The sequence below is a fragment of the Vigna unguiculata genome, chromosome 3, assembly GCF_004118075.2.
Source record: "Vigna unguiculata cultivar IT97K-499-35 chromosome 3, ASM411807v1, whole genome shotgun sequence".
Classification (NCBI taxonomy): domain Eukaryota; kingdom Viridiplantae; phylum Streptophyta; class Magnoliopsida; order Fabales; family Fabaceae; genus Vigna; species Vigna unguiculata.
The window spans coordinates 13,173,674-13,201,460 of NC_040281.1; the positions used below are offsets into that span (position 1 = coordinate 13,173,674).

At 32.9% G+C, this 27,787-nt stretch overlaps 2 protein-coding genes and 4 non-coding genes across 6 annotated transcripts; 1 reads left to right on the plus strand and 5 right to left on the minus strand.

Moving 5' to 3' along the window:
• The first annotated feature begins 7,529 nt into the window (after nt 1-7,529).
• LOC114176593 (60S ribosomal protein L44) lies at nt 7,530-8,446 on the plus strand. The gene is made up of 4 exons (XM_028061676.1): nt 7,530-7,658; nt 7,741-7,920; nt 8,032-8,106; nt 8,202-8,446. The coding sequence occupies exons 1-4, from the start codon at nt 7,656-7,658 to the stop codon at nt 8,259-8,261; spliced, it is 318 nt and encodes a 105-aa protein (XP_027917477.1). The 5' UTR covers nt 7,530-7,655; the 3' UTR covers nt 8,262-8,446.
• A 661-nt stretch (nt 8,447-9,107) lies between these two features.
• LOC114176592 (putative clathrin assembly protein At1g03050) lies at nt 9,108-11,919 on the minus strand. The gene is made up of 3 exons (XM_028061675.1): nt 11,595-11,919; nt 10,630-11,416; nt 9,108-10,511 (listed from the first exon to the last, which is right to left on the minus strand). Exons 2-3 carry the CDS (start codon nt 11,312-11,314, stop codon nt 9,430-9,432), a joined length of 1,767 nt encoding a protein of 588 aa, XP_027917476.1. The 5' UTR covers nt 11,315-11,416; nt 11,595-11,919; the 3' UTR covers nt 9,108-9,429.
• A 3,061-nt stretch (nt 11,920-14,980) lies between these two features.
• TRNAV-UAC lies at nt 14,981-15,053 on the minus strand. Its single transcript has one exon. It is a non-coding gene; the product is annotated as a tRNA-Val (tRNA).
• Nucleotides 15,054-15,338: 285 nt separating this feature from the next.
• On the minus strand, nt 15,339-15,411 carry TRNAV-UAC. The gene has a single exon. It is a non-coding gene; the product is annotated as a tRNA-Val (tRNA).
• A 9,678-nt stretch (nt 15,412-25,089) lies between these two features.
• TRNAV-UAC lies at nt 25,090-25,162 on the minus strand. Its single transcript has one exon. It is a non-coding gene; the product is annotated as a tRNA-Val (tRNA).
• Nucleotides 25,163-25,439: 277 nt separating this feature from the next.
• Nucleotides 25,440-25,512, minus strand: TRNAV-UAC. Its single transcript has one exon. It is a non-coding gene; the product is annotated as a tRNA-Val (tRNA).
• Between the last annotated feature and the right edge of the window lie 2,275 nt (nt 25,513-27,787).

Below are 27,787 nucleotides of genomic sequence, written 5' to 3' on the forward strand. Positions count from 1 at the left end.
ATAATTAAAGAATGTCTATTTTATGACTCTATATATTTTTTAAATATTTTAGAATTAAAAACTAAAAGAGTTTTAGAAAATAAAAAACTACCACGTTTTGCATCATATTCAAAAATTTTAATTTTGTAAAGTATTAATTATTCTAATCTTCGATAAATATTTAGTATATATTGAAATTAAATCTATAATATAGTTTTAAACACTTTCTAAAATTAAATTTTTGTAATATGAAAAAATATTTCGGTCAGAAAATACCAATGTTCATCCTAAAATCATGATATTTGTACACCTTTTTAGTTATATGGTCATTTACCACACGCAAAAATTTAATATTGTTTGTCCTACATGTTTGACGGGTGTATATTTTTTAGGATTTGGGGTAATTTTCTTTCTCTGATTTCTCCCTTAGGGCACCGAACCGAATTCTCATTTTTACCCAATCCTTTTGCTTCCATTTGAAGGTTATTTAGTCTTATCGGTAATTCAGCAATGCAAAGGTGATGTTGGCGAGAGTAGTGTGAGATTGTTTAATTATCATTTGACAACTTTTATAAGAGTGAAATATTCTAAATAAAAATTAATATTTGTATTTCGTAAAGAAAAAGAGAGTTGATATAAATGAGAAATACTATCAAATGGTAGTAAAAGGAAATACATTATCAGAATACCAATGTACTTTTTGAAATCCTCTCTCCATTAATTTGAAATAGTTTAAAATATAGGTTTTGGTTAGGTAATGTCGTTGTGTTGTTTTCCTTTTTATTTTTTTTCTCAGGTTTCCTTCTTCTTTTATGTTTTTCTTTGTTTGTTGTCAAATTGCTTGGTTGTGGAATTTTTTTATTCTTTTTTCTGAAGGGCATAATATTTGTTTTGTTTTGTAAAAGTTATTTTATTTAACAAAGAGTTGTTGATGGTTATGCTTCTTTTTCTTCTATTCGTCTTTCATAAGGTAAGGTTTTGTTTGTCAGATATTCTTCTTTTTCTTCTGCTTCTATTTTTTCGTTTTGTTTGTTGTTGTTTTCTTATTTTGGTACTTCACCTTTTTTTCTTCTCCTTTTTTCTTCTTACATTTTGGTTTGTTTGCCTTACTTAACTTTTTTTCTTCTTCTTTTTTCTCTTTACATTTTGGTATGTTTGTCGATTGTTTTAAATGTTGGTTAGTTGTTGTTTGTGCATTTCATTCCTCTTTTTCAGGATAGAGGAATGGATTCATTTACACTCTTATACTTTTATTGGTCATTTATTGTGTTTTGTAATGTTGTTGAATATTGAATATGGTTGTTTAGAACGGATAATAAGTTCGACCAAATTAAAGATGTTGATGGGAAAAGGGAGACACTTAAACTTTGGGTTAAAATCAATGAGTTTTTGTATGTTTAGAATAAGGATGGAAGCAAACATATGGAAATGATTCTTATGGATGATCAAATACGTATATATTTCCTATGGTCTTACCTTAGATGAAAGTCTTTTTTACTTCATGTTTATTAGTTTTGTGTACTTTAATGAAATTTCCATACAATTGTAGGGTGACCTTATATTGGCCATGGTTAGGAAAGAAGATCTAGTTGCGTGGGAAGATAGGTTGGTGGAGAATGAGACATATGTCATGCATAATTTTAAAATTCTGAAGAACCAAGGACATTATCATGTATATGACCATGCATTTAAGTTATTTTTATTTGTGCCACTATCGTTAAAGTACAACCACTTCCTTATATCATTTAATTTTAAAAGCATCAAGAAAATTAGGGATGGTGACTTTTATCCTAGTACCTTGATTGGATGTGCAATTTGTTTATTTGTGCTCTTTTTTTCATGTGTTATTATTGATGCTAATTGTTTGACTTATCCATTTAGATATAATGTTATTATTGGTTCTAATTGTTTGGCTTCCATTTAGATATAGTTGCCATTGTGCACAATGTGAAAACCAATGCAAATTCTATACATGTTTTTTATTTGTTTGATCTAAGTTGAGTAAGTTCATCTGTTTGAATTACATTATTTAATGGGTGTTTACTTAACTTAATATAGTTTAAATTGTAATATGTAGTGGTTGTACAATTGGCTGCACTTTATGAGATTTCTATGCAACAAAGTTTTTAAGCTATTGGATGGAACAAAAAGAAATTGGGGATTTTGTGATAATCTTGACACAAGCCAAAATCAAGTTTGCTTCTAGTATCAAACTAATTATGTATTTCTATATTGGTTTAAATCGCAACTAACTAAATTGTTTACTTTGTCAGGTGCATGGCCTGTGTCCATATTCAACTCTTGGCATGGTATGAAGTTGTTCATGGATCAAGATTTCCTATAAATAAAAGAAATGAAAGAGTTACTAAAGCAGTATATGTGTATTGCAATTTTGTTTTATTTATATGTTGTTTTATTGTAGATAGAGAGGTTATTGTTATTGTTTTACTATTCTCAACATTTGAATTGTAGAATACCTACAAATGAGTTGATTTGGAGTAAGGATCTGAGTTAACAAACGTCATCATCACAAACAAAGATTTATGTACAAAACAAATGTAAAGCATGTTTTTGAAATTTCAAAATGTTAAGGAGTAATAACTCCTTTATTCATGTAGGTTGTGTGTAATGTATTCTCAACTCTTTGTGAATTTCACTATTCAATATAACTATTTTTCATCACTGTTGTGTTCTATTATTGGTTTAACTGCATATTCTAAATTGATTGCATATGTGGGAGTACCTGCTGATTGAAAGATAATTTGGGAAACCTAATCAGGATAAAACAACTAATAGATTTCACATGTTAGACATAAATGTGAAATATTTAATCATTCGTAACATCAAAATCTTGATCATTAATGCAAACTTATAATAAAAATTACTAGACATATGTTTTTTATTATTCAAGTTTAGACTTATCATTAAGACATTACAACTTCTTACAGAAGATGTGAATGCTAGAGAAAGAATCAGAAGTATATTGTTTGGTGTTTTTGCTTTGAATTTAATCATGAAACCCAATCCCAGTGAAGCATTTATCATATATTGTTGCACACTATATGTTTAATAAAATACAAAAAGAGTTTTATAGGGTAGTAATTGTGAGAGAGAAGAGAATTGGAAGCGAAGGGAGTGTTGCATTTGTGCGTGAGATTCAAGCAGTGGTTTTCCATAAGTATTTTTCGTGTTGGTTGCTGAGAGGATTGAGTGTGGAAGATATTGTTGGAGTGCAAGAAAAAGCTAGGAGAGCTTTTGGGTTAGAGACACTAAATATTTGAATTTGGAGCAAGGATTCCAGGTAAGGGGAGTTGTTTGTATATGTTTTAAATTCGCACATGTTGTATTGGACCTTGCTTGAAATAATTGCATGAAAATTCTGTGTATTCACGCTGTTTTTCGAGGTTTATAGGTTTCTGCCCAGAAACTGTCCAACGGTAAAGCCCGAGCCACCAAGCAACACAACAAATTTTGACTATGTTCTTGGTTTTAGCATGAACCGCCTAGCAGCGATGAATATTTGTCAGGCGGCGCGACACTGTTTGCGTTGTTTTTGTTCATTTTTTGGTGTTCTGTGTGGGAGTTATTATGACTTTGGGAAAAATTAGGGGTATCAATCATATTGGATGATTTATTGTCGTGATATGAATGATAAGTGATTATGTGTTGACCCTTTTGGGAAAATTGTGAGTAACGAAGCATGGGTATACGCTAGAGGTTTTGAGAAGGGCGATTGGAATCCAATTCTAGAGAGTAAGGGTTGATGGACATAATAATGAAATTGGAGAGGGAGCTTTAATGTAGCGTATGCGATTTAGAGTATTGTGGTCCTTTTAGAAATTGGAAATATTTTGGGTTAGGGCCTTGGGTTACGCGCAGGCACAGAGATAGGAGGTTCTTTCTGGTTCTGATACACTGCCTTGTGGAACCCAGCTTACCGCTAGGTGACGACGAGGTGCAGGCCCATTTCAGCGAGATGGTGTAATTGGCAGCAAGGGAGAGACCTATGGAAGTGAGTGGTAATATAAACTAGATGATGAAAAGGGAAGGACCAAAACACATATAATAATTGAGAGTGGGAATAGTTAAGAAGTGTGATAGTACGACTATGTCCATGTGCAATTGTAGAAATATTAATGAAAGAGAGGGGGAATGATAATTCTAATCAAAAGCTTCGGTTCTGGAAGGCACAAGTTTTCTTGGATGTGTATGAATGGAACCTGAGAGGGTCATGCCTTAGTTGGTTAAGGTATAAATCATAGCTACGTAAACTTGATTGGTAGGAGTTTTAAAATGCAAGACTTGGATACATTTTTGGGTTTAACTAGAGACTAGTGGCCTTATATTGAAATATTGGATTAGTGGTAGCTTCTATAAGTGGGATTAAGGCATTATGCAATTTTAAAGGACTTAGTGAATTCATAGGCCTTGAATCAAGGAATTGACAATTATGGTTAATAAGCAATCGAACCTTGTGAGGACTGCAAATCTCCAAGAATTTAATCTTAGATGGTGCGTGTAATTCTGGACTTGTGGTAGTATCGTGGGTGGTAAGCCAACTAGCTTTGGGGTGCAAAAACCAGTAGGATTTTCGCTACTAGTATAACGCCTGGCGACATGGGTGTGTGCGCTAGGCGATAGGAGCACCAGGGGGTTATTGTCACGCGTGGCGCCTGGCGGCGGGGTGTGGTCCGCCAAGCGATAGACTTCAAACAGAGGGTTTGCAATGACTTGGCGCCTAGCGGTAGAGGCGTTCTGCCAGGCGGTTTGGGTAGATTTCGCCTGGCGGCGCTAGGCGATAATGTTGTTGTCGATGGCCAGTGTGTGTTGTTCTATGCAATGATGCTTTACTTGGATCCGGAGATGCTGTGTCATGAGCGGGTAGGTTCATGGATGGTGGTGAACATGTGATGATATGAGCGGGAGATTCATATCCAGTTACTCAAATGTGGGGATACGAGCGAGGTAGGTTCGTATGTTTTGTGCTCACACTTGAGAGGTGTTGTGTGCGGGAAGGTACGTAGTTGGTGGATCACATGTGTTGGACTACGGGCGGGTAGGTCCGTAGAGCAGGACTACGAGCGGGGAGGTTCGTAGAGTATGACTACGCGCGAGGAGGTTCATAGAGGCAAGACCACAAGCGGGCAGGTTCGTGTGAGCATCATAAACCCTGAATCCGAGGCTAACTATTTGTGTATTGTAAAGGTTGAAAAACCTTGGGGATAAGGTCTTGGCCAAGAACTAATTAGAATGAATAAGATGTGTGTCTTATTATATAGATTATGTTATTTTATATGTCATTTCTAATTTTATCAGCTTACCATTTCTGTTTGTGATTGGCGATGATCGTGTGATTCATTACACGAGAGTAGATGATGATACAGGTGATACTGTAGATGCACAGACGACGGAGTGAGGGTTAGCTGGGATTAGAGCTAGGGATTTTACTAGGTTTTCATTTATGTTATTGGAATTTTGAATTTTGTAATGACATTATGTTTTAATTTCATTTAAATATTGGCGCCTTGGATATTATTTTAAATTTTTCCGCGTTTGAGAATAATAATATTGTGACTTTTGAATTTCAACTATTTACTTATTTATTTAATTAAGTAATATTTCTTAGGGATGTTACACATTTCACTTTATTACTTGTGTGATTTGATACACTTGTCAATCACGTAACAAATTTTAAACAGATCCTTCTAGTAATTCCACGAGAAACCCGATCAAATTTTAGATAGATCATAAATGTTTTATATCTATGTGATCATTGTCAAATACTATAACTTTAACAAAAACGCATGTATGTATCACAAAGTCATTCGAAAAACAACAAAGCAAGAGAAATCAAACAATTCTTTGAATGGATAATTAAACTCAAAGATGAAAATTATCCGGACCTAATGATGGTTTAATAGAAATTTAGATTCCATCAGAATTTTTAATTTTGGACTTTAATGATCCGATTGAAGCTATTGTTTACAACATATACCTAGACCTCATATGCAACTACTATGATTATCAATAATCAGGATGAATACTTTTCCTTTGTACCAAAACACCCAAACTTCACAATACAAATTATCCACCCAAACCACACCAACACTAACAAAATAAACGAAAGCTAATCCATTCATCCACCAATGCACATCATGATTCCAACATACAAATATCTAGAGTAATTATCTTTCATATAGATACCAACACAGTATTCACATTTATAATATTCGAGCACCGATATTTAGCTTCTACCATTATTGTGGATCCTAATAACCATCACACATCTACACATGGGCTTTGCTAAGTTCACCACACGAATTTTCTTATTGCAACCCCTGATCCATAATGTTGAAAATATTATCTCTATTTATAATTCATAATACTAATACGAAATTCCAAAAGAGTTTTCCATAACCTCAAACACTAACTAATTATTACCATACCATTAACTAATTATTACCATACTATAAAAGAGTCTTCGAATATTTATTTCGTAAATCAATTAGCAACACTATATTGTAATGTCAATTTCATCTATTATATTTAAAATTGAAAACATTATCATATATATTAGAATTACTTCTTCATTATTTTAATAATAATATTTATAAGAGGCTTATTTCAAATACCGAACAATCAATCACTTTATTATTTATTATTTATTATCATCCACTATCATTATATAATAATTTTACCATTTTATTATTATTCTTTTTTACAAAAATGAAAACTCTTATTAAGAAAAAAATAAATAAATAGACAAACCGTGCGTCCCACGGGTCATCGACCAGTAACAATCTAAAATTTAATCCTCTAAAATTCTGATGGAAATTTTTTTCCTCTTTCAACCCATAAAACATAATACTTCTAAATTATTCCTTATTAAAATTATAATACAAAAAAGTAAAAATTACTGTTGCAGTCTTTTTTTTTTCAATGAATTTCAACCCAAAACTATTTCTGAATTCAGAATTATGATCTGTAATACGCATTTGAAAAAAAAAATTTAAATATTTTTTTTTTTTGGAAAATCTTTCTTAAATATACATTCTAAAATGTATTTTTTAAATATATATAGTAGAATCATATTTCAGAACATGTTTCCAAATGTAAAAATACTTTCCGAAATATATTTAAAAAATTACATTCTAAATGTATACATTTTGAAATATATTAATATTATATTTTAAAATATGTATTCTGAATTTTTTTTCTACATTTCTGAAATATATATTACAGAATGTGTTAAAAAAAAAGGAATAATTCAGAAGGCATTACCTTTTGATTATGCACCAGCGACAGTTCTTTGAAGTTGGCTTCTGATGGAGGAGGAATAGGGAGCTCCATTCCTTATCTTTCATCACGCATCGCCAAAACATAGGTTTAGGTATTTAATTTTACTGAGGGATAAAATTGGATTATAAGATTTAATGAGATGCACTAAGAAAGAAGGGAAGTGCAGAAAGAAATTCCCAATACGTAGGAAGGAAGAATATTTTTTGGGCCACGAAACTCGACCCAGACATTACCTTATGGGCTTAGTTTCTTGGTACTAGAAAGCCCAACTCCGAGAAGAGAAAAAGATGAGAAAGAACACTAAACCAACCCTAATTTGCAGAAGCCATTAAACCCTACTCCGCTGCTTCCGCTTTCCTTCACCAATCTCTGCAACAATGGTAAGCTTTTCTTCTTCTTCCTCCTTAAGCTCCCATCGATCTCGTTTTGCAGTGACTAATTTTTTGTAACTGTTTTTGGAAGGTGAACGTTCCGAAGACCAAGAAAACCTACTGCAAGAGCAAGGAGTGCAGGAAGCACACTCTCCACAAGGTCACCCAATACAAGAAGGGTAAGGACAGCATCGCCGCTCAGGGAAAACGCCGTTATGACCGTAAACAGTCCGGTTACGGTGGACAGACCAAGCCCGTTTTCCACAAAAAGGTACCTCCCTAACCCTAGAAGACAATACCGTTCACTCCAAGCGCTGTTTATCCTTTTTGTCACTAAATTCACGTTTTTCATAACTAATTCACGTTTTTTATAATTAATTAGGCAAAAACCACCAAGAAAATCGTGCTGAGGCTCCAGTGCCAGGGATGCAAACATGTCTCCCAACATCCAATCAAGGTAATTGTAATCTCTTCCTGTCGTATTTTTTTGTATTGTCGTATTGTTGTTTTGAACTCGTTGCTCTAATTTTTTGCATTGTTTCTAATCTGCAGAGGTGCAAGCACTTCGAAATCGGCGGCGACAAAAAGGGAAAGGGAACCTCTCTGTTTTAGTTGGAATTTGCTATTTCACACACTCATTTTTATTTTTATTTTTTGTTGTTTGCCGTCTTTGGCATTTTAATTTTGGAGTAATACCTTGTGTTTGAGGATATTATTTAGTTTTGTTTGAGAACTGTTATAGTATCAATGACTAGTTTTTTGCATTCCTTGAATCTGAACTGTGTCTATTTCGTATAGTTTGGCTTCATCTATCTATATTCTTAGTGCATTACTGAATCGCTCTTTGGCTTACTTTGTTTGGGAGCAATGCAGTTGTGGGTTTTAAAATTCAGTTGTTTATTTTTTGTTACGAAGAAGTTATGGATTTGCTATGGCTCTTGAATTTAGGAAATTAGTTAATTGTCGAATTTGGATTGTGTTGTGAAGTTGTTATGGATTAGCCATGGCACTTGAATTTAGGAATGAGTTAATTGTCGAGTTTTGAATGTAGTTCCGTATTTTTGTAATCTAGTAAATTTGGTATATTCACTATTTGACAATGGTAGGACAAATCATATTAGGAACTGTGGTTCACGATACAATAGGCATGAATTGTATTTCGAATCGGGAATCGTGGCTTGAATTACAAACTCCATGGATTTGGGTTTCCGTTCGTTTTGTCCAAGTTGATTTGTAAAATCCCTAATTTCTTTTGGTTTATTGATCTTAATCTTTCTCTCATTCAATGGAGTCAATGAACAAGAATAAAGTGCCTACAGAAGTCAGTGCAGTTAGAGGGAGAAAAACGTGCTGGTATGGAGGCATTACTGGTATTCACTCAGTACCATACTAAGTAATAATAGAACATTTATATTTAAGGTAAAAAAAATGTAGTAAATCAATTTAATAAGTACATTTTGCATATTTATATAACTTATACCTTTAGGTATATGTTTAATATTTTTAATGTTTATGAATCATTTTCATTATATGAAATGATTCAAAAATGCAAAATTTAAGTTCTTCAATAAATAATTGTTTATCTTGATTCAATTACCATGGAACAAATCATTGGGGAAATAAAGTACACTGGGAACAAAATGTAGTAATGAATATATGAGATATTATTTGTGGGTTTACATTACACTTTTGGGAGTGGTCAGCAGACACAAGGAGCTCAGACACAAGTATTTCTACTGGGGTCAAGTGCAACTGCAAACTAATGGAAAAGTTGTCCTAATTAATAATAATAATGTCCATAGTTTTGTTGATACTGAGGCATTTGATAAGTATTGTTAGGTTGTATTGTAAATGCAGCATTTCCGTGCATGCTATTTGTATATTGTTGCCACATCACCTGTTCCTCCATTAACAGTTTCTGTCTTCTCTCTATCTCTGACATTTGAACGTAAGCTGGAGGTGCCACTGCCAATGAGGCTGCGAAGGGATCTAAACTAGCACTGCCTCCTGATGTTTGTGGTGCAGGTAATGCAAGCATTGCAGGCCCTCCTCTAAACCCTAGAGCCATACTGCTAGCACTGCCATAAGTTTGTCCCTGCATAGCTGCATTTGTTGCTGCTTGTCTATACATACTATCCAACAAAAGTGTGTCAAATCCACCTCCTAATGATGGCTTTCGGTTTGATAAGTTGCTGGGTGATTGGACTAATGCTGTTTCCCAATCTACTGCATCATCAAATGCATGCCAAGGAAGCGCTTGCGTTGCACTTGATTCTGCTACTGCACCATCAAATAATGCCAAGGCTAGCTTGTCTCCATGTTCTTCACTTGTCACCATGTCATCTCCAAAATCCAATAGATCACGCTCTGTTTGCACTATTTTTTCCTCTCTGGCTTCTTCCTTCCTCTCTTCCTTTACAACATCTTCTGCTGCTTCTTGGCATAAATGTTCTGGCGCTGGCAGTGCCTTGATTTCATTCTTCTCCTCCTCTGCCTTTGCTTCTGCTTCTTCTTCTTCGCTGTTTTCTTCTTGGGTTTGGTTTTTCTTGTTTTGTGCTTTGTCTCTGATGTACTGATCCATGATCTCTAGCTTCTTTGTTGTAACCCTCTCAATGTCGGGGTACTCAGTAGAGCGAGCAATTCCAATATTCTTGGACCAGCTGTAGAATAAATCTAGCTCATCATATTGTTTCCCAACGCGACAAAAAATGTCATACACCCTAATGCACTCTGGTATCTCCATGCCAACGAAACGATCAATGAAGATAGTCAATATTTCTGTGATGTTGTTATATATTTGGAAACTCTCCTTCACAATGGGGTAGAGAGCCACCGTCACAAGTCGATGCGTCTTTGCTTTCCCTGTTAGTTAGTTCAAAACAGTAATCAAGATGCAAATCTTTTATAATCATAGAATTCTTATAAGATGCATGTAAATTCCTAATTGCGATGAAATTTAATAGTTCTAATAGTAATAAACCTGTGGGACGACAAGCTATGAAGCGCTCAAGCACCAATTGCAAGTGTTGCATTTTGGAAAACAGATTGCTAGTTTTCAATTCAGAAATTGGGGTGGCTTTGACCATTTCTCTTTCGCTGTCTCTTTCTCTAGAATGTCTACCATTTTCACTTTCTCTCTCCATGGTTTCGTCTTCTTCCTCATCAGAAGCAAACCTGCTTCGCTTTCCACGTTTGCTTTGCATCCTATACTCGAGTCTTTCATCTAGATATAATGCATAGGTGCGTAGAAATGCAGAGAATTCCCATGAATTATACTTTGAGTTGTCCCTGAAATCAGACATGTTGAGGAAGCGAGTCCCGCGACGAGTTGCAAAGAATATTTCTTGTTCATACGCAGGATCACCCTCCGACAGCAACCTTTGAATCAAAATGAGTGTTTTTAAAGCCACTGTCCAACTACTGGTCCTGCTGAGACGCCTTGAGAGGATGTTTACACATGCACTGATGAATGTCCGAGAGTAACATGTTAAGCTCAGAATCTCCCTCATGTGCTTCTCTTCAGCTGGGTATTCATCATGCTTCGTTGCTTTTACAATTGCCACGTGAAGATCAGCAAGTGAGGTGCTATTTCCCACCTTCGCTAGGCCTATGCTCGTTTGATCCTTCACTGCTCCAATGGCTCTTCTTAATGACCCTGGAGCCATCGATTTTTACCTTTTCCAATTGCCTCCGAATCACACTATTAAATCTTCTACTTTTCCACCTCTCAATTTCCTTAATTTTCCCTTCAAAGAACGTGTCCCCTCCTGCAATTTACAAAATCAAACCTTGTTCACAGGGCCTGCATGCATAAGTTTATATCCATGGAGATGCATTTGAAATTCAATCTAAAGGCTGGCTTGCCTTTTTGAAAAATTTCTGAACAGAGAAAAGGATACAAGGGTGATGCAAAAGAAAAAAAAAAAAACAGAAAGAGAATGCTACCTGAAGAACACAGGAGGGGCAACAATTACGATGAAAGTGTTTGTTTGTAATGTCTTAAACCCAGAATGATTAAAAAGTAAGAAGAAAAATATTTGTTTGACGTTTAGAAGGAAAAGGAAGAATAGGGTATACAGAAGGATACATAGTTGATTCTATAGTCCTCTCTTTTCCCTATTCTTCCCTTCCCTCTGTTGTTTCTTCTCTGCGTGAAGGTAATGATCAGGCTCAAATGGCCAAGCTTAGCCCATTTTTGTAGCATGAAAACGTGGTAGCAGAATGAGTTGTCATGACATGTATGCTAGCTTGCTTTTTCTCTTTCATGGCTGATATTTTTCGCACAATCTAATTTTAGTTTTTAAATAAAGCAAATTTTAACTTTTTATTTATTTATTTTCTTTATCTCTAATACTCTCAAATTTTCATTTTTGTTTCTTTATTGAAGGGTTTGCGATGAATTTAGAATACGAATTATTTCAAAATTAAAGAAGCAGAGAAAACTAGAGGATCACAATCATACACAATTAAAGCTAAAGAGGTTAGTCAAAGATGTAATTAGGTAAGTATTCTTATATCTCCAATGATCTTCTTTAACAAAACACACATATGGATTAACTCTAAAGAGACCATGTTTATCAATTTTAACAAATTATGTAATATTTTCCATTTTAAATTATGTTATTATAAACCAGTTTATTATAGAATCAAATGAAAAAAAAAATGTCACAAAATGAATTTATCTTTTTTCTATTCTATTCCATATTTTAGTACTTTTTTGAGAAATTTTTGGATCTTCACAAACATAACCCTTCTTGTACACAATCAATGGGTGAAAGATTTTGCCTTTGGTTCTTAACACCTCTAAAATACATTCTAATTGCTAAATGGTACACATACCATTTCTCTTGCATCCCCTTGGTTCTTCTCCACCACCAATGACTTCAAAATCTATGGGCTGTAGGATAATTTTGGTCCTATATTTTGTAAAATTTATAATTTCTGTTTTAGTTTTTTCTATAATTTTGTAATTATCTGCAATTTTCATTCCTTTTTTTTATCCTTTAATCTTTTAACTTTTAATATTTTGTAACTTTGCTTAATTTACAAGTTTGATAATATATTGAGTCATTATTAAATAGTATTTAGTAACAAGTTTCTAAAGTTGTTATTATGCATTTTTCTTCAATCTCACTTTATCAATTCCGATTTTATTGATAAATGAATTGAAAATGAAAAAGTTACAAATATACGTGTCAGAATTTGTTTTTAGGCTATAAACTAAGTACGTGATGATAATTCTCCGGTATGATTACATTTAGTTTATGCTTAAATCTGAATTTAGTTAATGTTTTGTGTATAGTAGTAGTGTATGTATTTGAATTAGTAATGAGAGCTTTAAGTTGTGAAACTTTTCATATCTCTCATTCAATACTTTTGAATCCTACAAATTCAATCTTTTCTTCCTTCTTTTAAGATAAACAATTTTCAAAACCTACCCAATTATTTTGAAAATTTGCAAAGATATTCCTCTGTGAGTCATTTGAGAATCTTGAAAAATGAAAGAAGAATGTAGCATTGTCCTCCCATTCCAGCGCCCACATCTGACTTCACTTATATGTTATGAAGTTCGACACGCCATACTATGTTAGACATATATTGGACACTGACACATATATATACTCGTACGACACATGTGTTAGTAAAGTGTTCAATTTGAAAGACATTTTTTTATCTTTAACATGATTTTGACATAACTCTAACACAATGTTAATAATCACAAATTCAATGATTTTATAAAAAAATTCATAAACTTGTAAACTTATCACATAAGTTTCTATTATGATTATAAAAATGAGGAAAACAATCTTATATGATCACTATTTTTCCCTTTTTTAGATATTAGATAGATAAATTAGATCCATTTTTGTATTAGTTGACAATATGTTAGTTAAAAGTTTGAAACTTTCGTGTCTTATGTTTTTTCAATTTAGGTGTATCTCCGTATCCGTATCCATGTCGTGTCTGAGTGCGTATCCACATCTGGGCCTCATAAATGTGATTCTCTCCTCTCTTCTTACTCGTCCTCACAATAGTTCTTTCATATAATCATGATTATGGCTTTTTATTCCTGCACTGCCACGATTCTTACATGCACCCCAATACTAATAGTAAAATACTAAAATAACCTTTTCTTTTTTGCATTTTCTTAGTTGTCACTACCATTATAGTTATTGATGCACCTTTAACTAGATTTATCAATTTGGTTCTATTCATAAGGTTATGTCCTAACTCTTGTAGGTCGAGGTTAAAAATTTCCATAGAAGAAAAAGTTCACATAATCAAAATGTAGAAATGCTTCATAAGTCAAAGCCAATGTATAGGCTAGTCTATTCGAGTGGGTTCCAACTAAAAATGGATAGGTTGGGTGAGGCTCAAGTCAAGTAGGTTGTTTGGGTTGGGCATAAGTTAGGCTGAGTTCAGGTCAAGTCAAGATTGATAAGATTCACATCATGTTGAGTTCAATTGAGCTCATATTGGAAAGAGTCAAGTCAGAATCATATCAATCCAAGTCGAGTTCATGTTGAGTTCAATTGAGCTCATATTGGAAAGAGTCAGACTCATATCAATCCAAGTCGAGTTGCATTCATATCATGTCAAATTGAGTTAGACCCACAAAGGGTCAAGTTGAATCAAACTTACTTACGGTCAATTCGAGTTGGTTGCACCACGAGTTGAGGTAAGTCAAACTCATCTCAATATGACTTGAGTAAGGCTCACTCGGGTTGCATCAGGTCAAGTCAAGTCAGAAAAATATCAGACCTAGGTGAGTTGGTTCCATATAAGGCCAAGTAGAGTAGGGCTCATGTTACACTAAGTTTACTTAGGCCAACATTGAATCAATGTCAAGTTTAAAAAGGCTACCTTGAGTAGAGTAATTTTGGGCTCACCTCAAGTTGAGTTGAGTCAAGACTCCAACCGAGTTGATCTGGGCCCAACTCAGACTTACTTGAGTTTTAGACTTAATTGATTTTTCCAACCTTAACTTTTGTACCAGACATTACCTCAAGGTTGATGGAGGCTTAGTAACACCTAAAGGTTTAAATAGAACAAACAAAACCTTATAGGTACAAAACTTAATAAAAAAATTTTGAAAAAATATACTTGTTGTTGCCCAGGATCAAACTGGGGACCTTTAGTGTGTAAGACTAAAGTGATAATCACTGCACCATAACAACTTATGCTTCTTTGTTCAACTTTTGATTGATTTTTCCAACCTTAACCTTTGTACTAGACATTACCTTAATGTTGATGGAGGCTCAGTAACACCTAAAGGTTTAAATAGAACAAACACAACTTTATATAATAAAAAGATTTTGAAAAAATTTACTTATTGTTGCCCAAGTTTGAACTGGGGACCTTTAGTGTGTAAAACTAACGTGATAACCACTACACCACAACAACTTATGCATTTTTGTTCAACTTTTGATTGATTTTTCAAACCTTGACCTTTGTATTAGACATTACGTCAATCTTGATGAAGGCTTAGTAAGACCTAAAGGTTTAAATAGAACAAACACAACCTTATAGAACCAAAACTTAATAAAATTTTTGAAAAAATATACTTGTTGTTGCCCAAGATCGAAATGGGAACCTCTAGTGTGTAAGACTAATGTGATAACCACTACACCACAACAACTTATGCTTCACACAACCTTATAGGTCGAAAACTTAATAAAACAATTTACTTGTTGTTGCCCAGGATCGAACTGGGGACCTTTAGTGTGTAAGACTAACGTGATAACCACTACACCACAACAACTTATGCTTTTTTATTCAACTTTTGATTAATTTTTCCAACCTTAACATTTGTACCAGACATTACATTAAGGTTGATGGAGGCTTAGTAACACCTAAAAGTTTAAATAGAAGAAACAAAACCTTATAGGTCCAAAAGTTAATAAAAAGATTTTGAAAAAATATACATGTTGTTGCCCAGGATCGAACTAGGGACCTTTAGTGTGTAAGATGTGACGCCCCGACTACTATACTAAATAATTATTATTTGATAAAAAAATATGGAATCAAATTTTTTTTTCCATACGATTATCCTTGAGAGAACATTAATAATAACATAACTTCATATATAGTATACATCTCTATAATTGTTCATGAAATGTTACAAAAATATGTATTTGTAAAATATTAAGAGTTCTACATCAGAATAGAAGATTATCTGTATTTTTAATATCTCCTAAATATATTAATAAAAATTATCCATGAGTCAATCTTCAGAAGATCCACCAATAATATCCCGAACAACTCTCATTGAGCAGGTTCCTCTTCTGCTCATGCAACAGGTACATATGAAAGAAAAATATGAAAGGAGTGAGGTCTTTATAAGCCTTAAATATCAATCTTAATAAACTCAACAAACAATGCAGACACCGGGGGCCTAGATTTGGACCTACAACCACAAAACTTGATCTTGTTTTACCAGACATATGGATCCATATTTCACTTATGATGATCCAATCTGAACATCAAAAGTTCCTTTGGGAAGTGATTAGGTAGTTGAGTATTTCTCATAAAACATTGGTACAATCATAATTATTTCTTTCTCGAGAATATTAGCCATTCATCGGCTCACAAAAGAGATATATACTCACTACCTAACCTTGGCGATGCCGAGCAGGTATCGGATAGTCCCAAGTTTGGCCTATGAATATCCTAGCCCAGTGCGCTATTCTGAACTATCCAGATATTCACCTACTTGGTAAAACTTCCTTAGACCCAACCATGGTCCCTGCCTTTCATCCCGCAGTGTACCAAACTGTGACTTCCCAAATACAAATACTTTGACATTGGTTTAATCTCAACTTATTGAAACCAGACTTAACTCTTACTTAACTGACACACACTCTTGGGTATTTTCAAAGGTCATAAAATGTGATGACTATCAATTCATGTCATTGTATAAACAATATACAAAGAATATAAAACAACGATAAAATGTATATGCAATTTTCTTCTATCCAAGCTCACTGAATAAAATAATATTTACTTTCACTTCACATTTATTTTTATTTTTAATTATAAAATAATGATAAAATAAGAATCAAAGCAAGAACTTTAAGTAAATAATTAGATAAGGATTAGAACATTATAAATAAATATAAAAATATAAATTAAACGGGACCAGTGCATAATTGGAGATAAAAATAAAATAAATAAATAGGACCAATGCGTAACTGGAGATAAATAAAAAATAAAATAAATAAATAGGACCAGTGCGTATCTGGAGATAAAAATAAAAAAATAAATAAATAGGACCAATGCGTAACTGGAGATAAATAAAAATAAAATAAATAAATAGGACCAGTGCGTAACTGGAGATAAATAAAAAAAAATAAATAAATAGGACCAGTGCGTAACTGGAGGTAAATAAAATAAAATAAATAAATAGGACCAGTGCGTAACTGGAGATAAATAAAATAAATAAATAAATAAATAGGATCAATGCGTAACTAAAGATTAAATAAAATAAATAAACAGGATCAATACATATTTGGAGATTAAATAAAATAAATAAATAAACAGGATCAGTATATAATTAGAGATTAAATAAAATAAATATAAGAGGATAATAAGTGAAAATAAGTTAAATGAAAGTAAATAGAATAATATGAATCAAAATAAATAAAAGATTAATATAAAACCCATGAGCTTATCAAGATTAATATATAAGAGCTTAACCTCACTCCCCCTTATCTTATTGATTGAAGAGCACACTAATAATATTTGTAGAGGACTAAGATCTCTTTGAATCTTTGCTCTATACTTTCTTTCCCTCTTTTCTTTCTCTTCCTCTTTCTCTCTCTCTCTCTTCTTTCTTTCTCTTTCTCTTTTTCTTTGTCCTTTCTTTCTTTCTTTCCTTACCTTCACGTAACCTCATCCCATATATATATAAGCAAGCCATGTGCTTATCTTTTCTTTCAAAATCATGATTACATGCATTAATGAAGAGATAATCCTTATCTCTTCATCTTATCTTCTTCTCTCTTTTTTCTTTTCTTCTTATCTTTTCTTCTTTTCTTCTTATCTTCTTATCCTTTCTTCTTCTTCTTTTTTCTTTTTCTTTTCTATATTATTTTTTTTATCTCTTTTAGAAAATTCTTCATATATTTTTTTTACACACACCTATTTAATAATATTTTTAATGTTTAAACTACATCATAATAAAATACAAAACATTAGTAAACATAGAAGATTTTCTAAGTGTTTTATTTAAAATAAATAATACAGTTTATTAAAAAAAAAAAGGATGTTACATTTCTCCCCTCCTTTTAGGAATTTCGTCCCCGAAATTCACGTGGTTGTAAAAAGACGGGGATACATCTCTCTCATATTACTTTCTAATTCCCAAGTTGCATCACCTTCATCTTGTTGATTCCACAATACCTTTACCAAAGGTATGTCCTTTCCTCGAAGTTGTTTAATCCTTCAGTCTCCAATCCTCACAAGAAGCACATCATAAGTAAGGTTTTCTCGTATTTGTACTATATCAGGTTCTATCACATGAAAAGGGTCATGAATATATTTACGAAGTTGAGACACATGAAAAACATTATGAAGTTTTGAAAGGTTTGGAGGTAAGGCAATTTGGTATGCGACAAAACCAATTCTTTTAAGGATTTGATAAGGACCTATGAATTTAGGTGTAAGTTTTCTAGATTTGAGAGCTCTACCAACCCCAGTTACAGGTGTAACTTTCAAGAAAACATGATCTCCTTCTTCAAACTCAATGGGTTTCCTTCGTTTGTCATAGTAACTTTTCTACCTATCTTGAGAAGTTTTCATCTTTTCCCTGATCATTTTAATTTTATCAGTTGCTTGTTGAATTACCTCTGGACCCAAAACTAAGGAATTTCCATTCTCATACCAACACAACGGGGTTCTACATCTTCTCCCATATAGAGCCTCATATGGAGCCATTCCTATGCTTGAGTGGAAACTGTTGTTATAAGTGAATTCTATAAGTGGTAGAAATTTCTCCCAACTTTCAGTTTGTTCTAAAACACAGGCTCTCAACAAGTCTTCTAAAGATTGGATAGTCCTTTCTGATTGTCCATCAGTTTGAGGGTGATAAGCTGAACTAAGCCTAACTTTTGTTCCCAAGGCTTTTTGTAAGCTATCCCAAAATCTAGATGTAAAACGAGGGTCTCTATCAGAAATTATACTAGAGGGTACTCCATGCAGCTTGATAATTTCTTTTATGTACAAATGAGCTAACTTTTCTAAAGAAAATCTAATATTAATAGGTAGAAAGTGAGCAGATTTTGTTAATCTATCTACAATGACCCAAATTGCATCATGACCAGACACAGTCTTTGGTAAACCTGTCACAAAATCCATGGATATGCTTTCCCATTTCCATTCCGGTACATCTAAGGATTGTAGTTCCCCATAAGGCTTTCTATGTTCAACTTTTGTTTTCTGACACACTAGACAACCTGCAACAAACTCCACTATTGCTTTCTTCATCCCAGACCACCAAAACATTTTCTTCAAGTCTTGATACATCTTTGTAGCACCCGGATGAATACTTAAGCTACTCTTATGAGCTTCCTCCATTATCAACTTTCTCAACTCCTCTTTTGCAGGTATGCAAATTCTATCTCTAAACTTGATGATTCCATTTGAATCCTTGTGGAATTCAGATTCTTTTCCTTCAACTTTTGCTATCAACTTTTCTTGCAAAAATTTATCTATTTCTTGAGCTCTTTTTATTTCTTCTAAGAATTCACTTGATATTTTTAACATTCCTAAGCATATGCTATTAGGTCTAAGTTTTACAACTAAGTTCAAGACTCTGAATGATTCTATCAAATCCAATTCCTTCATCATCATCATGGATGCATGTATAGACTTTCGACTCAAAGCATCCGCAACAACATTTGCTTTTCCAGGGTGATATTGCAACTCAAAGTCGTAATCCTTAAGAAATTCCATCCATCTACGTTGTCTCATGTTTAGCTCTTTTTGATCAAAAAGGTATTTCAAACTTTTATGGTCACTAAAAACTTCAAACCTTGCTCCATACAAGTAATGTCTCCATATTTTCAACGCAAACACCACTGCAGCTAATTCTAAATCATGTGTAGGATAATTAAGCTCATGTTGCTTGAGCTGTCGTGAAGCATAAGCTGCAACTTTTCTTTCTTGCATCAACACACATCCTAATCCTTGTCCACATGCATCACAATATACCTCAAAATTTTTTGTAGGGTTAGGAAGGATTAAAACAGGTGTAGATGTTAATTTTTTCTTCAACTCTTGAAAACTAAACTCACATGCTTCATTCCATTCGAAAGGTTGTCCTTTACGTGTTAACTTAGTCAAAGGCAATGCTAATTTAGAAAATCCTTCAATGAATTTTCTATAGTAGCCTGCCAATCCTAAGAAACTACGTATTTCTGTGATATTCTTTGGTTGTTCCCAAAGCAATATCGCTTGAACCTTTGAGGGGTCAACTGCAATGCCATTTTGTGATATCACATGTCCTAAAAATTGAACTTCTTTCAACCAGAATTCACACTTTGACCATTTTCCATACAATTGTCTCTCTCTTAGAATTTGTAACACAATCCTCAAATGTCTCTCATGTTCTTCATGATTTTTGGAATAAATTAAAATGTTGTCAATGAAAACAACCACAAATTTATCCAAAAATTCATGAAAAATACGGTTCATATAATCCATGAAAATGGCAGGAGCATTGGTCACACCAAAAGGCATTACTAAGTACTCATAATGACCGTATCTTGTCCTAAATGCTGTCTTTTGAATATCTTCCGCCTTGACTCGAATATGATGATAGCCAGATTTTAAGTCAATTTTGGAATATACCACAGCTCCTCTCAATTGATCCATCAAATCATCAATCCTTGGTAGAGGGTATTTGTTTTTAATGGTGATTTTGTTAAGTTGACGATAATCCACACACAACCTCATTGTGCCATCCTTTTTCTTGACTAACAATACTGGTGCACCCCAGGGAGAAACACTAGGTCTGATGAATTGTTTATCCAACAATTCTTCTATTTGTTTTTTCAACTCTGCTAACTCTAGAGGTGACATCCTATAAGGGGCTATAGACACAGGTCTTGATCCTGGTACCAAGTCTATAGTGAATTCTATTTCTCTTTGTGGAGGTAAGCCAGGAACATCCTCAGGGAAAACATCAAGATACTCACAAACAACAGGAAACTTATTAATGTCTGGAATTTCCTTGACTTTTAAAGAAGTTAAGATCATGTATACTTGAGATCCTTTTGGGATTTCATTGTGGTTGGCAGTACTCTGTTTTAATTCTTTTGAGTCAAAAACGTCACTTATGTGTGATTCAAAAATTAAAGTCTTTTCGTGACAATTTAGGAGAACATGGTTGGAAGATAACCAGTCCATTCCAAGAACAATATCCAAATGAGACAAGGGTAGACATATAAGATTTACAGAAAAACTTCTATTGCCTATACAAATATGACAATTTGTGCATGCAAGTGAAGTTGTGACTGGAACATTGGTAGGATTAGACACAGTTAAATCATATGGTAATAAAGAGACAGGTAACTTTAAATGTTTGACACATTCATGTGATATGAAAGAATGAGTAGCACCTGAATCATATAGCACATTAACGAGGTGACCATTTATGATGCATTTACCTTGGATTAGATCTTCAGATTGAACAGCTTCAGTACCATTCATCGTGAAGACTCTTCCGGTTGTCTTTAGTCTTCCAAGTTGATTATTTCCTCTGTTGTTGCTTCCCCCACTTCCTTGCTCCTTAATTAACTCTTTGCATTCAGTACGATAATGACCCAACTTTCCACAATTGAAGCAAGTTATAGTCCTTGTGGTGTAATTTCTTGACAGATGAGGTCCTCCACAGTGGAAACATTTGATAAGGTTGGTTATGCCTGAATTATTGGCAGCAGAGGAATGTCTTTGTCCTGAAGAATTCCACGAAGTATGAGATGGACGTTGGTAGGGTTTCTTATTATTAAAATCATTTCTTTTGTGCCTCAAAGGCCCTCCTTGCCTCCATTAAGTTTGTCTTGCCTTAGTATCATCCTCATAAATCCTACAACGGTTTACAAGAGTGGGAAAAGAAGAAATCTCTAAATAACCAACTGCTTGTTTAATATCAGGTCTCAGTCCACTTTCAAACTTAGAACAACGGGAACGTTCATCAACTCTATCAAGAAAGTAAGGACAAAACTTTGACAACTCGTCAAACTTTGCTGCATATTCTCCTATAGACATGATTCCTTGACGAAGATTAAGGAATTCAACTTCTTTCCTCCTCCGAAGATCCTCTGGAAAATATTTTTCCAGAAACTTTTGTTTGAAGGTTTCCCAAGAAATTTGTCTCCCTTCATCCTCCAATTGTTGTTTTGTAAATCTCCACCAGTTTTCAGCTTCTTCAACGAGCATAAATGTAGCAAATGTGACTCTATTTGCATCTGCACACGTCATTGCGATGAAAATTTTCTCAATTTCTGCTATCCATGACTGAGCACCTTCAGGATTAAATCCCCCTTTAAATTTTTGTGGATTATTCCTGCGAAAGGTTTCTAATCCTTGATTTTCCATGGGTTCAACATTTTGTTTTTGGCTCATATTTTCTAGGACAATTGTCATTCTTTCCAACAACCCATTGGTAATGTTTGGTCCGTTATCCATCTTTTCCTGAAAGAATGAACAATTTCCTTAGTTTTCTTTAGATTTTTTTTTAATTATTGTTAAAACTTATCCTTACTACAAGTATTAATTGTTGTTATTACTTACTTTTATTAGTCTACTTATCTTGCATTTCTCTTTTACAAGAAAAATGTATAAACAAACAACTTGCACCTCTACTTACTAGTAGAGACTACAAACATGGAAGACACCATACCCAAGGTCTTGACAGAAGGAACTGCTCTGATACCACTAAATGTGACGCCCCGACTACTATACTAAATAATTATTATTTGATAAAAAAATATGGAATCAAATTTTTTTTTCCATACGATTATCCTTGAGAGAACATTAATAATAACATAACTTCATATATAGTATACATCTCTATAATTGTTCATGAAATGTTACAAAAATATGTATTTGTAAAATATTAAGAGTTCTACATCAGAATAGAAGATTATCTGTATTTTTAATATCTCCTAAATATATTAATAAAAATTATCCATGAGTCAATCTTCAGAAGATCCACCAATAATATCCCGAACAACTCTCATTGAGCAGGTTCATCTTCTGCTCATGCAACAGGTACATATGAAAGAAAAATATGAAAGGAGTGAGGTCTTTATAAGCCTTAAATATCAATCTTAATAAACTCAACAAACAATACAGACACCGGGGGCCTAGATTTGGACCTACAACCACAAAACTTGATCTTGTTTTACCAGACATATGGATCCATATTTCACTTATGATGATCCAATCTGAACATCAAAAGTTCCTTTGGGAAGTGATTAGGTAGTTGAGTATTTCTCATAAAACATTGGTACAATCATAATTATTTCATTCTCGAGAATATTAGCCATTCATCGGCTCACAAAAGAGATATATACTCACTACCTAACCTTGGCGATGCCGAGCAGATATCGGATAGTCCCAAGTTTGGCCTATGAATATCCTAGTCCAGTGCGCTATTTTGAACTATCCAGATATTCACTTACTTGGTAAAACTTCCTTAGACCCAACCATGGTCCCTGCCTTTCATCCCGCAGTGTACCAAACTGTGACTTCCCAAATACAAATACTTTGACACTGGTTTAATCTCAACTTATTGAAACCAGACTTAACTCTTACTTAACTGACACACACTCTTGGGTATTTTCAAAGGTCATAAAATGTGATGACTATCAATTCATGTCATTGTATAAACAATATACAAAGAATATAAAACAACGATAAAATGTATATGCAATTTTCTTCTATCCAAGCTCACTGAATAAAATAATATTTACTTTCACTTCACATTTATTTTTATTTTTAATTATAAAATAATGATAAAATAAGAATCAAAGCAAGAACTTTAAGTAAATAATTAGATAAGGATTAGAACATTATAAATAAATATAAAAATATAAATTAAACGGGACCAGTGCATAACTGGAGATAAAAATAAAATAAATAAATAGGACCAGTGCGTAACTGGAGATAAATAAAAAATAAAATAAATAAATAGGACCAGTGCGTATCTGGAGATAAAAATAAAAAAATAAATAAATAGGACCAATGCGTAACTAGAGATAAATAAAAATAAAATAAATAAATAGGACCAGTGCGTAACTGGAGATAAATAAAAATAAATAAATAAATAGGACCAGTGCGTAACTGGAGGTAAATAAAATAAAATAAATAAATAGGACCAGTGCGTAATTGGAGATAAATAAAATAAATAAATAAATAAATAGGATCAATGCGTAACTAAAGATTAAATAAAATAAATAAACAGGATCAATACATATTTGGAGATTAAATAAAATAAATAAATAAACAGGATCAGTATATAATTAGAGATTAAATAAAATAAATATAAGAGGATAATAAGTGAAAATAAGTTAAATGAAAGTAAATAGAATAATATGAATCAAAATAAATAAAAGATTAATATAAAACCCATGAGCTTATCAAGATTAATATATAAGAGCTTAACCTCACTCCCCCTTACCTTATTGATTGAAGAGCACACTAATAATATTTGTAGAGGACTAAGATCTCTTTGAATCTTTGCTCTATACTTTCTTTCCCTCTCTTCTTTCTCTTCCTCTTTCTCTCTCTCTCCTTTCTTTCTCTTTCTCTTTTTCTTTGTCCTTTCTTTCTTTCTTTCCTTACCTTCACGTAACCTCATCCCATATATATATAAGCAAGCCATGTGCTTATCTTTTCTTTCAAAATCATGATTACATGCATTAATGAAGAGATAATCCTTATCTCTTCATCTTATCTTCTTCTCTCTTTTTTCTTTTCTTCTTATCTTTTCTTCTTTTCTTCTTATCTTCTTATCCTTTCTTCTTCTTCTTTTTTCTTTTTCTTTTCTATATTATTTTTTTTATCTCTTTTAGAAAATTCTTCATATATTTTTTTTTTACACACACCTATTTAATAATATTTTTAATGTTTAAACTACATCATAATAAAATACAAAACATTAGTAAACATAGAAGATTTTCTAAGTGTTTTATTTAAAATAAATAATACAATTTATTAAAAAAAAAAGGATGTTACATAAGACTAACGTGATAACCACTACACCACAACAACTTATGCCTTTTTGTTTAACTTTTGATTGATTTTCCAACCTTAACCTTTGTACCAGACATTACCTTAAGGTTGATGGAGGCTTAGTAACACCTAAAAGTTTAAATAGAAGAAACAAAACCTTATAGGTCCAAAAGTTAATAAAAAGATTTTGAAAAAATATACTTGTTGTTGCCCAGGATCGAACTGGGGACCTTTAGTGTGTAAGACTAACGTGATAACCACTACACCACAACAACTTATGCTTCTTTGTTCAACTTTTGATTGATTTTTCCAACCTTGACCTTTGTACTAGACATTTGATGCCTAGGGACCTTTAGTGTGTAAGACTAATGTGATAACCATTACACCACAACAACTTATGCTTCTTTGTTAAACTTTTGATTGATTTTTCCAACCTTAACCTTTGTATTAGACATCACCTTAATGTTGATGGAGGCTTAGTAACACCTAAATGTTTAAATAGAAGAAACAAAACCTTATAGGTCCAAATAAAAGATTTTGAAAAAATATACTTATTGTTGCTCAGGATCGAACTGGGGACCTTTAGTGTGTAAGACTAATGTGATAACCACTACACCACCACAACTTATGCTTCTTTGTTCAACTTGTGATTAATGTTTCCAACCTTAACCTTTATACTAGACATCACCTTAATGTTGATGGAGGCTTAGTAACACATAAAGGTTTAAATAGAACAAACACAACCTTATAGATCCAAAACTTAATAAAACGATTTTGAATAAATATACTTGTTGTTGCCCAGGATCGAATTGGGGACCTTTAGTTTGTAAGACTAACGTTGTAAGACCTGAGAAGATTAAATAGTTAGATAAATAATTATTTAATAAATGCAGATAGTGGGAGCCTTTATGACATTTAATGTTGGATTTTATGATGTGGAAAAGTACTATCTTAAATGGTTCAGAGTACTTGGTTATTATGAGGGGACTTGGGTTCAAGTCTTATGTTATTTTAATTGTTTATTGTTTTGATAATATGATTGGTCATGATGAGTGGTAATATAATCCTATATGTATAGGAATTATAATGAAACATGAATTGGTTGATTGGTTGTGCATTGACTTGACAATTGGATGGTGGTGTGTTTGAACCTTGGTGTGCAAATAAAGTCCTTTTTTTTTCGAAATTCTTTTTGGCATGACAGTGAAGGAGCATAAACCCTAGCCGTCTTAAGGGGTAGATGGAAGGGTTGGAAAAACCATCTAGTAATGGTTTTGAATGGCAATTAGAACCATTTTTAATGCAATCCCGTTTTCTAGTCATTAAGCCTAATTAAAGTGTAGTTAAGATCAATTTTGTTGGAGGAAAGTGGGTTTTTTAGACTACCATATTGTGAGGGCTGTTGAGAGGACATTATGGACACTAATTAGAGGAAGTATTGATGATTGAGAGCAAATTTAGAGAAGAGACCAAGGCTAGAGCAAGTGTGGGGCAAGAAGGACTCTAGTAATTTCAATTGGAGCAAGGGGTACCAGATAAGGGGGATTGACCTTTGGTTGTTTATCCGTGTTCTTGAGATGGTTGATGTATAAGAAAGTTAAGAGTCTATGCATGATTATGAATTGGTAATGGGTATCTTTCTGTGGTTTATTTTTTCTTTTTTGTTTCATGTGCTTACTAGTTTATACATAATGTTTCTTTTATCCTTGCTATGCATAATGACCTATTTGAAAGATTCTTTCTTTTGGAAATTTTGTTTTGGGATGTTACAAATGTGATAACCACTACACCACAACAACTTATGCTTCTTTGTTCAACTTTTGATTCAAGAATTAATTCAATTTTTGCCCATTCGCATTTACAATACAATTATTGACTTTTCATCTGCATGTTGTTGAAACTGAAAACTTATTCAAGCCAATCCTTTAACCTAAAGAAGCTTCAAGTGCACAACTAGATTTGAAGTTTTTTTTGTGCTTTTTTTTAACTAAACTCAATTTATGATGAAAAGTTGTACATAATAACACATTAATTTTTGTATGTTATAATGCTATGTACGTATTTATAAATTTAAATTTGTCTCTTCAATGATGAATATGTTACGAAACTAAGGGTGTGTTTAGATTAAGAGAAAATTTGAGGAAGAGTGAATGAATGAATGTGATGGGATAAAGAGGAGATTGTGGTGTTGTTTGGATTAAGGGAAACATGGTGTGATTTGAGTGGATTTGAGATGAAAATTTGTGAAAGTTTGTGTATGATGTCATAGGTATGATAGATAAAAAATGTTTTAATGGATAAAATTAGATGACGATCATTTTAACCTTGAAAATAAATGTGATATAAGTTTAAATTATTATTATTATTATAAAAATAAGAATTAAAACTAAAGAATCTATTTTGACAGAGAGAGAATCAATTTTAAATATATCAAAAGCCATAGAATCGATTCTACAAAATTAATAGATTCATGGGAATCAATTCTTAAAATATTAAAACCCATGGAATCAGTTATGGAAATTAATAACGAAAATATAAAAAGCTGTAAGAATCAGTTTAGTACACTTATATTCACAACCAAATGTAGGGTTCAATAAGAACAAAGTCTATAAAATGCAGAAAAAGGAAGAAAGAAGGAGGGTCATTTTGGTAATATTACTTTGTATCCTTGCAAGACTTCTCGCTTCGGCGAAGATGGTGCAACACTCTTTCTCATATCCATCTTTGCATATCCACGTGAATCAACAAAAACAAAGATGCAAATACTCGCTCGCCAATTTACGGATACAATAAATTCTTATAAGCAAACATAGTGTCTCCCAATAACATGGTATTATATTAACCAAATTATACTTTCATATCGGTCTTTTCAACTAATATTCTCTATTTCTTTTTGTTTA

Bases quoted from the DNA above. Each gene is read 5' to 3' on its own strand.
- LOC114176593 (XM_028061676.1), top strand. The intron at 7,921-8,031 runs GTACCTCCCTAA...ATAATTAATTAG, and splicing joins AGCCCGTTTTCCACAAAAAG to GCAAAAACCACCAAGAAAAT. The intron at 8,107-8,201 runs GTAATTGTAATC...TCTAATCTGCAG, and splicing joins TCTCCCAACATCCAATCAAG to AGGTGCAAGCACTTCGAAAT.
- LOC114176592 (XM_028061675.1), bottom strand. From the start codon at position 11,314: ATGGCTCCAGGGTCATTAAGAAGAGCCATTGGAGCAGTGAAGGATCAA. The intron at 10,512-10,629 runs GTTTATTACTAT...ACTAACTAACAG, and splicing joins CATAGCTTGTCGTCCCACAG to GGAAAGCAAAGACGCATCGA.